Below are 13,594 nucleotides of genomic sequence, written 5' to 3'. Positions count from 1 at the left end.
CAAAAGAGCACTGGCTACTTAGGATACAATACAGTCAGCAGTATTCTCCTCAGCCATGGTGTACGGCGCAGCACCGACCGGAGTTCTTCAAGTAATTAGATCTGGTGCCCACGCTCTGCTCTGTGCTGTAGCAGGTAGCTAATGAGCACAGTTTTAACTACCTGCTTAATTGGAGTGGTGGAAACAAAATAGGATTTCCATTTGTGTGTGTGTGTGGGCCTGCCCAGACACCCTGCCATCCTGGTCTGTAGGGAACATGGGAGTACAAACACTTTTCTCTCCCTAACACTCTCTCTCTCACACACACACACACACACACACACACAATATACACATAAAAAATGTACAGGCACATACACTGAGTGTACGAAACATTAAGGGCACCTGCTCTTTCCATTACATAAACTGACCAGGTGAAAGCTTTGATCCCTTATTGATGTCACTTGTTAAATCCACTTCAATCAATGTAGATGAAGGGTAGGGGACAGGTTAAAGAAGTATTTTAAGCCTGGAGATAATTGAGACATGGATTGTGTGTGCCATTCAGAGGGTGAATGGGTAAGACAAAATATTTAAGTGCCTTTGAACACAGGGTATGGTAGTTAGGTGCCAGACGCACCGGTTTGTGTCAAGAACTGCAAAGCTACTGGGTTTTTCATGCTCAACAGTTTCCCGTGTGTATCAAGAATGGTCCCCCAACCAAAGGACATCCAGCCAACTTGACACAACTGTGGGAATAATTGGTGTCAACATGGGCCAGCATCCCTGTGGAATGCTTTCACTTTTGCTTTTTCTGAGAGCAAAGGGGTTGCAACTCAATATTAGGAACACACACACACACACACACACTACCGTTCAAAAGTTTGGGGTCACTTAGAAATGCCCTTGTTTTTGAAAGAAAAGCCAATAAAATAACATCAAATTGATCAGAAATACAGTGTTAATGTTGTAAATGACTATTGAAGCTGGAAATGGCTGATTATTTTTAAATGGAATATCTACAGAGGCCCATTATCAGCGACCATCACTCCTGTGTTCCAATGGCACGTTGTTAGCTAATCCAAGTTTATCATTTTAAAAGGATAATTGATAATTAGAAAACCCTTTTGCAATTATGTTAGCACATCTGAAAGCTGTTGTGCTGATTAAAGAAGCAATAAAACAGTCCTTCTTTAGACAAGTTGAGTATCTGGAGTATCAGCATTTGTGGGTTCGATTACAGGCTCAAAATGGCCAGAAACAAAGAACTTTCTTCTGAAACTCATCAGTCTATTCTTGTTCTGAAATATGAAGGTTATTCTATGTGTGAAATTGCCAAGTGTCTAAAGATCTCTTACAATGCTGTGTTACTACTCCCTTTACAGAACAGAGCAAACTGCCTCTAACCAGAATAGAAAGAGGAGTGGGAAGCCCCAGTGCACAGCTGACCAAGTGGACAACTACATTAGTGTCTAGTTTGAGAAACAGACACCTCACAAGTCCTCCACTGGCAGCTTCATTAAATAGTACCCGCAAAACACCAGTGGCAATTTCTCACATGGACAAGAATTTCTCAGAACAAGAATAGAGAACGTTCTTTGATTCTAGCCATTTTGAGCCTGTAAAATATACAAAAAAGTATGTGGACATCCAGCCAACTTGACACAACTGTGGGAATAATTGGTGTCAACATGGGCCAGCATCCCCGTGGAACGCTTTCGACACCTTGTAGAGTCCATACCCCGACAAATTGAGGCTTTTTCTGAGAGCAAAAGGGGTTGCAACTCCTTTTGGGTTGCAGTTCCTAATGTTTAGAGAAATATATATATACACTGCTCAAAAAAATAAAGGGAACACTTAAACAACACAATGTAACTCCAAGTCAATCACACTTCTGTGAAATCAAACTGTCTACTTAGGAAGCAACACTGATTGACAATAAATGTCACATGCTGTTGTGCAAATGGAATAGACAACAGGTGGAAATTATAGGCAATTAGCAAGACACCCCCAATAAAAGAGTGGTTCTGCAGGTGATGACCACAGACCACTTCTCCAGCATGACCGGTTTGGCGGTGGGTCAGTCATGGTGTGGGGTGGCATTTCTTTGGGGGGCCGCACAGCCCTCCATGTGCTCGCCATAGGTAGCCTGACTGCCATTAGGTACCGAGATGAGATCCTCAGACCCCTTGTGAGACCATATGCTGGTGCGGTTGGCCCTGGGTTCCTCCTAATGCAAGACAATGCTAGACCTCATGTGGCTGGAGTGTGTCAGCAGTTCCTGCTTGTCCATGTGAGAAATTGCCACTGGTGTTTTGCGGGTACTACCCCTTTAAAATAGTGTATTTAGCCATTTCAGCCACAACCGTTGCTGAGTGATGTATGAAATCGAGCACACCGCCATGCAATCTCCATAGACAAACATTGGCAGTAGAATGGCCTTTCTGAAGAGCTCAGTGACTTTCAACGTGGCACCGTCATAGGATGCCACCTTTCCAACAGGTCAGTTCGTCCAATTTCTGTCCTGCTAGAGCTGCCCTGGTCAACTGTAAGTGCTGTTATTGTGACGTGGAAACGTCTAGGAGCAACAACGGCTCAGACGCGAAGGGGTAGGTCGCACGAACCCGCACAACAGGACTGCCGAATGCTGTTGTGCGTAAAAAATCGTCTGTCCTCGGTTGCAACACTCACTCCCGAGTTCCAAACTGCCTCTGGAAGCAACGCCAGCACAATAACTGTTTGTCGGGAGCTTCATGAAATGGGTTTACATGGCCGAGCAGCCGCACACAAGCCAAAGATCACAATACTCAATGCGAAGTGTTGGCTGGAGTGGTGTAAAGCTCGCCACCTTTGAACTCTGGAGCAGTGGAAGTGATGAATCACGCTTCACCATCTGGCAGTCCAACGGACAAATCTGCGTTTGGCGGATTCCTGGAGAACGCTACCTGGCTCAATGCATAGTGCTGACTGTAAAGTTCGCTGGAGGAAGAATAATGGTCTGGGGCTGTGTTTCATGGTTCAGACTCCTTAGTTCCAGTGAAGGGAAATCTTAACCCCAACATCAGTGCCCGCCTTCACTAATACTCTTGAAGCAATGTTCTAACATCTAGTGGAAAGCCTTTCTAGAAGAGTGGACACTGTTATAGCAGCAAAGGGGGGACCAACTCCATATTATTGCCAATGAATTTGGAATTAGATGTTCGACGAGCAGGTGACCACATACTTTTGGTTATGTAGTGCCTTTGGAATGAGATGTTCGACGAGCAGGTGACCACATACTTTTGGTTATGTAGTGCCTAGTGCATTCGGAAAGTATTCAGACGTCTTGACGTTACAGCCTTAATCTAAAATGGATTCAATTGTCGTCGTCCCCCATCGATCTCCACACAATACCTCGTATTGACAAAGCAAAAACAAGTTTTAGAAATTGTGGCCAATTTATTAAAAATACCAAATGGAAATATCACTTACAAAAGAATTCAGACCCTTTACTCAGTACTTTGTTGAAGCACCTTTAGCAGCGACTACAGCCTTGAGTCTTCTTCTTCTCTGCTGATCCTCTCAAGCTCTGTCAGGTTGGATGGGGTGCGTCGCTGCACAGCTATGTTCAGATCTCTCTAGAGATGATCGATCTGTTTCAAGTCCGGGCTCTGCCTCGGCCAGTCAAGGACATTCAGAGACTTGTCCCAAAGCCACTCCTACGTTGTCTTAACTGTGTGCTTAAGGTCGTTGTCCTGTTGGAAGGTGAACCTTTGCCCCAATCTGAGGTCCTAAGCGCTCTGGAGCAGGTTTTCATCAAGGATCTCTCTGTACTTTGCTCTGTTCATCTTTTCCTCAATCCTGACTAGTCTCCCATTCCCTGCTGCTGAAAAACATCCCCACAGCCTGATACTGCCACCACCATGCTTCACCGTAGGGATGGTGCCAGGTTTCCTCCAGACGTGACGCTTGGCATTCAGGCCAAAGAGTTCAATCTTGCTTTCATCAGAGCAGATCATCTTGTTTCTCATGGTCTAAGAGTCTTTAGGTGTCTTGTCCCTTTCACTGAGGAGTGGCTTCCGTCTGGCCACTCGACCATAAAGGCGTGATTGGATGAGTGCTGCAGAGATGGTTGTCCTTCTGGAAGGTTCTCCCATCTCCACAGAGGAACTCAACTGCTGTCAGATTTACCATCGGGTTCTTGATGGAGGCTACTGTGTTTTTGGTACCCTTCCCCAGATCTGTGCCTCGACACAATCCTGTCTCGGAGCTCTACGGACAATTCCTTCGACCTCATGGCTTGGTTTTTGCTCTGACATGCGCTGCCAACTGTGGAACCTTTTTAATAGACCGGTGTATGCCTTTCCAAGTCCACAGGTGGATTCCAATCAAGTTTTAGAAACATCTCAAGGATAATCGATGGTTAACAGGATATACCTGAACTCAATTTCGAGTCTCATAGCAAAGGGTCTGAATGCTTATGTTTTTTTGTTTTTTATACATTTGCACACCAACTAAACTTTTCACTTTGTCACTGTGGAGTATTGTTTGTAGATTGAGGTGGAAAATAAACGATTTAATCCATTTTAGAATGAGGCTGTAACGTAACAGAATGTGGAAAAAGTCAAGGGGCCTGAATACTTTCCGAAAGCACTGTATATGCCTTATTCACAATTTAGGCACACTTTAACATCTAAGGATTCACAGTTTTGTCTTCAGAATTAAAACCAAAGAGAAAGTAAACAAGAGTATTAGACCAAGATAAAAATGTGTCTTAATCTCCAGTGAAATTCCAGTAGATGTGAGGCAGAGGAGAAGAAAGTACGGTAGAGTTTATTTTGTGTTCCAAATGGCATCCTGTTCTCTATATCATGCACTACTTTTGACTAGAGCCCTATTGGCCCTGGTCAAAAGTAGGGCACTACATAGGAAATATGGTGTAATTTGGGAGACAGCCTAGCAGAATGTGCCAGTGTATGTTTGTGCATCAGAACACTGTTCCCAGTTTGTCTAATCTTCCAGCTCTCCTCTCTAATTAAAATGAGCCTCAATCTCCTCCAGACGCTCCCACTGTTGCTCTGCTCGGATTAGTGGATGTACCACTATTGCATTTGTAAGGCACCACAAATGTTTAAACTTCATCTCTCCTTACTCCCCATGCATGACAAGATAATTGCCAGCAATAAGAAATCAATTTATTGCAAGATGATTAAACTGAAAGAAAGAGAAATGCGTTGCTGACTTTATACGTTGGTTTCTTTGGCTGCTTGTTTGTTATTGGGGAAGTTTCATTTTTGGTCTTGGCTTCAACATTTCTCTTCACACTCCAGCACCAGTATGTGGTCCAGCTACTTAGGCTGGCTGTGTTTACACAGGCACCCCAATTCTGATATTTGTTTCACTAATTGGTCTGTTCACCAATCAGATCAGCTCTGAAAAAGATTTGATGTGAAAAGATCTGATGTGATCAAAAGACCAATTGGTGGAAAAAAGATCAGAATTGCTGCCTGTGTAAACGCCGCTGTACCTTTTTCCAGTCATGAGTTAACCTAGCTCAGTATACCCAACAAGTTTTAGACACCAAAACATTGTCTACACTTTATATTTTTCTTCACGTTGTGCTGCTGTACTTTGTGCCAGGTTTTACCTTACCCTAATTGATGTTCCAGGTTTCTGAAAATAAAATAATGAACAGTGCCAATGTGTAGGATAATTTAGACAAAACTCAAGCTGAGGAAAAAATAAACCGTGCAATGAAATGATCCTCGTGTCCAACTGAAATGGACATCAAAGCTGCACCACTTGGTTTGTTTCAATTCTGAAACAGTGAAGTGCACAGGAAGAAATTGGCAGTTTATTGATATATTCCCAAAATTCATACTCTTAACCCAAAACTCTTCCACAATATCCTCTCCCACCTATATGACTATGTGGGGTATAGCTCCAAAGCTCCATGTAGGATTTGCTCTGATTCCTGTAACTCTCTGACCGACTTATCACACCTTTGCCTCACAGTGCTGTACATGCATACTGTACTCAGTCTCACGCTTTCTGAACTGTGTTTGTGTTGGCTCTGCTCTATGCAGCATATAGCGCTTGTGAGAGCAGAGTGCTTCCTCTTCAAGAGAAGTTAATAGCTCAAGGCCTGTTCCCCTAGGTAACGGCAGTCCCCCCCCTTCACCCTCCGTCCCTCCCTCCTCCAGGCCGCACGGCGGCCCTCTTTGAAGTGGGCTGTTCACGCCCCTGGCTCTACGTGTTGCCATCGTTCCTGGAAGCACATAATGGTCTCCCACTGCTTTTGTAATTGGCCGAATAAACACTTGACAACACAACTTTAAAACAGACAAGCTATTTGGTTTTAATTGACATAGAACCCGAATGGCTTAATTAAAAATGCGTTATTTCAGCTGCATGTTTAATTATGTTGGAAACGGACATCTTGAGACGGGTGTTTTTTTAATCTTTTCACTCAAGTTATCAAATGTGTTTCATTCATACTAATGAAGTGATTTGCAATATTTATTTTAACTTCAAGTGTTAATTATGTTCAGTCTTATGATTTCCTCATGTTTAACTTAAGACAATAACATGGAGTTAATAAATTATTTCCTGAGATGTAAGAGCAGATTGTCTCTAACGCATATAAATATGCCAAAATGTTCCTAATAGTCCTTCACTAGAGATTGGAAGTTGAGATCCAACACGATCTCAAATCAAATCTAGAAATGTAATCCCTCAAACATATACTTGCAGCGGGAGGGTGGAATCTCTGTTCGATGGTAGGAATGAAATGAATCTTGTGCGTTATTTTCTTTAAACAACCCACATATTGATGTTCACACTGAAACCTCTGTAGTCCTTGTGTAACTTGAATAAGTTGTGTACATGAGTGATGCTTATTTCGTTTTTTTTAACCATAGACCTAAATAAAGGTTTTAGATGACATTTTCAGTGGGATTAGACAACTTTGACAGGAGTTAAAAATATAAAGAAATGGAACCTTTTTATTTTAGCAGGGAAATACCATTTGAGACCAAGGCCTCTTTTTCAAGAGAGCCTTGCACGTATACTTCATACAAATGTACAACATTTACAGTAGTAGTGGATCTATCAAGCAAGTTTGCATCTCGCTTTGCTCAGTATTTGTTTGGCCACTGTGTGAGGCCTGTCAGGATGAGTGCGTGTGATAGGGTTAAAGGATTATCCACTGTCAACATCATCAAGCACTGGAGAACACACTACTGCTCCGGATTTAACCGGAATCTTCAAAACGCTCTTACAATGACCCTTCACGAACCTGTGCTGGTCTTTCATGTTGATGTGTGTCATACACCTAGTTGGTTTATCTACTATGCTAACATATGCTAACATATGCTTGTGCATTGCCTTTATCATAGAGATGTTCTTGATAAGATTGTTTTGTTAGCCGTGTCATGAATAATGTTGGAATGAATATGTTTGTGTGTCATGCGCTGCCGTATGTGTCAGTCAGGGGAGAAGAGAATTCATCGAGTCTAGGCCGAGCCAGACAGTGAAAATATGGAGCTGGTATCGCGACGCAGAGTGGAAAACGACAGCTTTGTTTGTTGACGGATGCCTCAATGCTTGTGGTCTGTTAATTGGATAACAATGTAAACAATCAGCAATAGCGCTTGTCTCCTGTGTCAGTGTGGCATCTTTTTCTCTACTTTCTTTTTAGAGTCAGATGCTCTCCCCTCCCCTCCCCCCCAACACACACACAGCCGCACCTGATCCTTCCTAAACCCTCATTTACTCATACCTGATGCTGTGGTGTCATAACACGCCTGTCAGGTTCATTTGCATAGCTGGCATTTGTGAAATACTGAGCAAAAGGTGGGGAGAAAGGCGTTCACCCGTTGGGGTGTAAGCTGTTAGCAGCACGCCATCTTGCTTTGCCCTCGCTGCGGTGTGTTGTGTAGGTTGCTGTGGCACCCCCTCCCTGTGCTGCCTTACACCCTCAGGTCATACTGGGGAGCGGAGAGCCCAGATGACAGAAGAAATTAGTATGAGGAGATGAATACAAAGAGCCTCCATTGGTGTGACATTTCCCTGTTCATCTGGGAATAGCAGTGTTTGCTGATGAATTCTTGCTCTTCTTTGAACTCCTGGCATCATAGCTTTGAAATGATGTACTTTATCTAGCTCTATTGAAGGTTAGGTTTGGGATGTCTCAATGATCATTGGAAATATAACTCATTAGGAAAGATTACTCATTGAGGGGACAATGGGTTTATTACCATATATGTGTGGTAGAAAAGAGGAGCGTGAGATGTTATATCAGGGAGTAGGATCAGCCTGTTGGCAGCAAAAGTCAAAATACATCTTACTTCAAAGGAGAACCGGTCAAGACAATTTACAACTACATGGATTACACCCCCAGTCAGAGCGGTGATTGAGAGACACATCTGTCAGGATCGTTACACAGCCAGCTCTGACTCCACGGTGAGAGGAGAGGTGGCAGTTTTGACTTGGTTTCAGCGCTCATGTTTCAGCCTCCTCAAAGGTCTCTCAGCCATTACATTACCTAGCTGTGTTTCTCCACCTAATCTGTCTTCGTGAGGATGGGCTAATCAGTGTGAGGTGAACTCTGACCTTACTGCGCTGGTTGTCTGAGGCCTGCTAGTTAATTACCACCCCAGTGATCATAATAGGAGGTCTAACCACAGGCAGCAGATAAGCCCTGGCCTGGCCCACACGTCACAGTAGACAGAGGACCCAGGTGTGGGGACGAGGACGACGGGCCTATGTAACAGGAGACCCCCAGTGATTAACCCTCATAAGCTAGGAGGCAGGGTCGCCTCATGTTAAACAACATAACCATGTTGACACACGGGTAACCTAACGAAATTAGTTGTATTATGGGTGGCAATGCATCATTACGGTCTTGCTCTGCTAGTGCGCTCAACTTGGATTTGAATTATTTTTGTGCTTATTGATACACACTATGTGTGTCACTGATACACACTGTGTGTCACTAATATTACCGTCTACCTAATGTCTTTGTGTTTGTTCATTCACTCAGTAGGGAAGGTGGTTCGTTTTATGGTATTAACACATCGTTCAATGCAGGGATGTGTAGAAACCACAGCAGTTTAGTTTGGATGGAAGCCTTAGAAAAACAGAAATGATCAATTTCTCTTGGAAATGCTGGCCACTGCAACAGAAATGATCAGATTGTTGCCTCAGTCCCAGTTTGTCTACATGATGGACGAGACTTAGTTCACGCAGAGTACATCTCTTTGCATGGCGTACATTGGGACATTGACTTTTGTGTACATATCCCAAGGTACATAGAAAGAAGTGTTCAAGGACATAAATGCTAAGAATTGGAGTAGTTGATCATTTTTACTGTTTTTATCAGCACATTATAACTGAATACTTTTCATGTAAACAAGAGATTTTTAAACTGTTTCAGCTTGAGACCCAAATTAGAAATGTACTGTCCTCCGGTGACCATCTTCCAACGACCCAATTAAAGAAATAGTGTGTTTATAGATGTATTCTCATAACTCGTAACCCACTTCGCCCATGGCCACTGGGTCCTGGCCCATAGATTAAAGGAATAAACAAAGACTTGTAATGACTGTGTCATGTAACCTGTATGAATGTGAACTAGTCTCATGGTTTTCGATTCGTTCTCTCTCCTCTGCAGATCACCCAGCTAGACCCAGCCTCGTCTTTACTGGAGGCCAAGCTTTTCCCTCAGGAGACCCTGTTCCTGGAAGCTAAAGAGTAGGACTGACTGGCCTGGCTGTGGTGGTGGGACTGGCTGGAAGAGTAGTGAAGAGCTCTAGCATGGTCCCAGTGGATCTACGGAGACCGACCACCCTCTCACACAGATGTGAACTCTTAAACACACAATACACAACATACAGTACACTACTTAGACACAAACGCCCCCACAAAATCCACATGTAAGCTTCTCTGCTCTCGGCCTGTGCATCATTCATGATTGCCTAGTGTACACGTATGTACAGAGAAGCAACCACAAGCACACAGCCAAACTCTTTCGCCCCTCACTTAATTGCAGTGTCATGGTTTTCTCTGCCCACACTCTTACAGTATGATCAAGGATATTAAAAATAAACTTTTGAGTAGAAGAAGAGCATCACGGACAAGGACTTCCCTCTACAGTACGGCTGCTATTTTAGACGTGTTGTTTCAATAAAGTAAACAAAAAAAAGCAAAGAGACATTTCCTGGAGAACGCTGGACTATCTCATCTCCACCTGCATTTGGCTTGTACCCTCTTTGCTCCCTCCACCCCCATGCACCTCCATGCACCCAGCCAGTGACGGACCCCCCCCTGCCCCCATCCAACCCGACCATCACAAGCAGCCAAAGAGGCTCAATGTTCCTGATCTGCACCCCTCCTGCTCTGCTCCGACCAGCCTGGTTTTAATTTCAAAAGGCTCCACAACCAACTGTTCCTCCTTTATTTTTCTTGATCCTTTTTAAGTTTGATGCTGTTTTAGTTTGATATACATTATATAAAATATATATGAACATGCATCTGTCTGAGCCAGCACTCTCTTGAAATGCACACAGACACACACGTTGGTTGACATTTTATATTATTATTGAGGCCTTAATTGTTTTTTTTCTTCTAATTTAAGTTATCTTAATACAGATTTGACAGGGAACATTTTGAGGAGCAGGATAGGCTATTAATTTTGTACATTTCACTTGGCACATTATTTATAGTATTACATTTATTTTGCGCCTTTGTTTTTACCATTGGGCACGTGTTCCTATGCTTAGATGTTGCTGACACATGACAGGTCTAACAATGCCTGGATAGATATTTTAAGTGTCAGCTAACCACATGTTGTAGCAATTTGTCAGTCGACGATGACGTGGCATGCAACCATTGGTTGTTGCGTCGCCTCACCTTAGCTGTGGAATGCGCCCATTATGATTTCAGGGTTTCTGTCATTGAGGCATCAGCAAACTTTCTATTCCATATTAAAGCTGTTATTATTTATGCCATTTGTCTATTTGGCCAGTAGGCTGTCCCTGTCTGAAAGATATTAATAAGAGTTCTTGTGTTTGACTGTACTGTGTACGTCTGCATGCTGTACTCAATTAGCGAACATGGTGAGCTTCCTGTGTAAAAACCAGGCAGGGGATAAGACTACATTATCATTGCCACTAAAATGGTAAATACTAGTTTGCTTTTCCTAAGAAAAGTTATTTGCCTCGTTGTCTTGTTTTACAGCAATATTTTCCAGGCATCTGGTATTATCTGCCACAAAGGCTAATTTTCTCAGTTCAGCAATGAGCTTATAGGCTTATCTCTCCATCTGCAAGGGAGTTCTTTTTGACAGTAAAAGCCAAAGTTTAAGCCGGCACAGTGGGCCCAACAGTAGAGCCCTCATTTTTCACTGAGAACTTTTATCAAAAGATGCAGGTTTCGGGAATCAGGATTAGTACTCTCAATGCATGCCTCTAATGAAATGACCAGAATAGATTTGGTGTTATTTCTGGCATTCTTATTTCTCATTTGGGTGGAGGGTCAGTCATTAAGGTGGAACAGGACCTCATGCTGTGGGTTTCAGAACAGGAGAATGTGCAGTGGGTTTCAGAACAGGAGAATGTGCATTGGGTCATTTGCAAATATGAAAATCCAGAACATCTTAATCTTGGCATATTGTGTGCATCTGACCCTTGGAGGGAAAATAATCTCTCCATCCTGAAGGCAAATTCAGCCCTTTGCAACATTCCCACCACATTCTTGGTTCTCACGCAAGGAATTTGAATGTTTAATGTGTTCATTCAGTCAGACTTCCCCAGGCTGCTGTGTGTGTGCCTGGTGAGACAGAGCTGAGCATGCGTCAGTCGGTCCCCTTCACAACCTGATCTGACACCCTGTCAGTAACTTACTGCTCAAAAGAGACACAGCATTCTAGCCCTCATTTGAATTATCCAGGTTTATACATAGAAAAAGGTGTAGGTTCTTAATTTGATCACCCTGTTGCAGGAGTACTTTAAATTGTGTAGTGTATTTTAGGTTTATGCTTCTGAAGTTTGTAATTTCCACTTTAAAATTTCGGACTTGATTTTCCATTACGAAAAATGTTTCAACCTCTACAAAAAAATGTTATTAAATGATAATCCACTTAATTCACATTTTCTTTTGCTGCAGGATGATTTTCCCGCTGTAGCAAACTGGCTCAAATTAAGATTCTACATATGTAAACGGATTCAAGTGGTTTAGCTAGTCATTACTATTTCCAATGTTTGAGAAACTGATGGTGGGTACTAGGAGTGACAAGTTGACTTCACAGCGGAGTCTGAACAGGGTCTGCCATTTACAGGATGTGGCTGCAGATTTCTAAGGTTATTAATCACTGGTACATTATCCACTCAATTTGTTCTCTTGATTTGTGACATTTTGGTGACTTCCTGATACCCTGGCAATACTAATAACTGTCACAGTTAAATTGGGAATGCATGAGGGAAGTTTTAAGGTCCCACCATTCTTGACTTGTGGAAAAAGGTCAAATGTAGATTTTTAATTGAAGGAGTTTGCTGCATGTCAGAAGTGGGCATGTCCAGTTTACAGAGTTACTTATTTTAACCCAGAGTGCCATCATGGTTGTAAAAGTATGGAATCCTCAACAGAGCTTAAGGTAGAGGAGAGTTCACTGGACGGTAAGGATTTCACTGAACATGAGCTGGGTTCACATAAGCAAGAGAAGTGCATAGTTCTTGTCAGGCCTTCCCCAGGGAACTATGTGGATTGTGCAACTCCTCTGATGTGTGATATTACAGTTTCAATCATTGAATGGTTCACTAATGCACTTGGGCATCTCTTTTGTACAGCTGCAACTAATGATGATGATGCAGTCGGAAATGCCTATTGGATATTATTTTTCTCAACTTGATCAAACTTGTCACCTGATTTATTTTTTACTGCTAGAATTGCAATGTGTTCTGTTAAAGATTTTTATTTCAGAGGATTGGTTGGTTAATGTATTGATGTGTACGTGGTTAATGAAAACCACTTCACTAAATTATTTGTCTGTAAAGGTCTAAGTTTTTAGGTGCCATTATAGTCCCCAGGACATCTGTTCTCAAGCATAATTTTGCCGTTAACTGAGGGACAACCTTTAAGACACAGGGATTGAGACATCCGAAGATGCTGGCTGTCACTCAGTCTCATCTATAAGTAAAGCCACCGCTGTTAAAACTCACATTTTGAGAATGTGGCTGTGACAATGGACTTATTCTCTAGCTTCCTGTGGCACAGATTCACTGGTGGCAACATCAGGTGCTGACTTTATTATTCCCTAACAAAAGGGAAGCGTTCAATAATGTTTAACCAGTCTTCCAGGGTCAAGAATGTTGGCCCCTAGTGAGGGAACAGAATTCCTGATGCAAGTGATCTCTCCTTTGAAGTAAGATGTGATCCCACAGCATCCAGCATTTTAAATCCACTCACCCAGCGATGGAGGGATCCCAGACTAAACTAACCTGGAGGGTCACTCAACGTTTACTTTCTCAGAGATGTTGGCACTCAATGAGCGCCAAAGAAACAATCTATGCAGCTTAAACTGTTGGGCACAAAAGGGGGCTCATTTCTCTCTGGGTTTCTTGTTCAATAAGAGAGAGGG

General features: G+C 42.8%; 1 protein-coding gene across 2 annotated transcripts in view; it reads left to right on the top strand.

The window, feature by feature from the left end:
* Nucleotides 1-13,013, top strand: part of LOC139406625 (FAS-associated factor 1-like) — an 88,060-nt gene extending 75,047 nt beyond the window's left edge. The window contains exon 19 of one of the 2 annotated variants that reach the window (XM_071149430.1): nt 9,632-13,013. In XM_071149430.1, the coding sequence (XP_071005531.1) occupies nt 9,632-9,715 (84 nt within the window). In that variant the 3' untranslated portion in view covers nt 9,716-13,013. The remainder of the gene's footprint in view (nt 1-9,631) is intronic. The other variant, XM_071149429.1, reaches the window with a different exon arrangement.
* The last annotated feature ends 581 nt before the right edge of the window (nt 13,014-13,594 follow it).

This window comes from Oncorhynchus clarkii, chromosome 4 (assembly GCF_045791955.1).
Source record: "Oncorhynchus clarkii lewisi isolate Uvic-CL-2024 chromosome 4, UVic_Ocla_1.0, whole genome shotgun sequence".
Lineage (NCBI taxonomy): Eukaryota > Metazoa > Chordata > Actinopteri > Salmoniformes > Salmonidae > Oncorhynchus > Oncorhynchus clarkii.
Note: the sequence above shows the minus strand (reverse complement) of the source record. Positions and strands in the feature narration are given on the sequence as shown.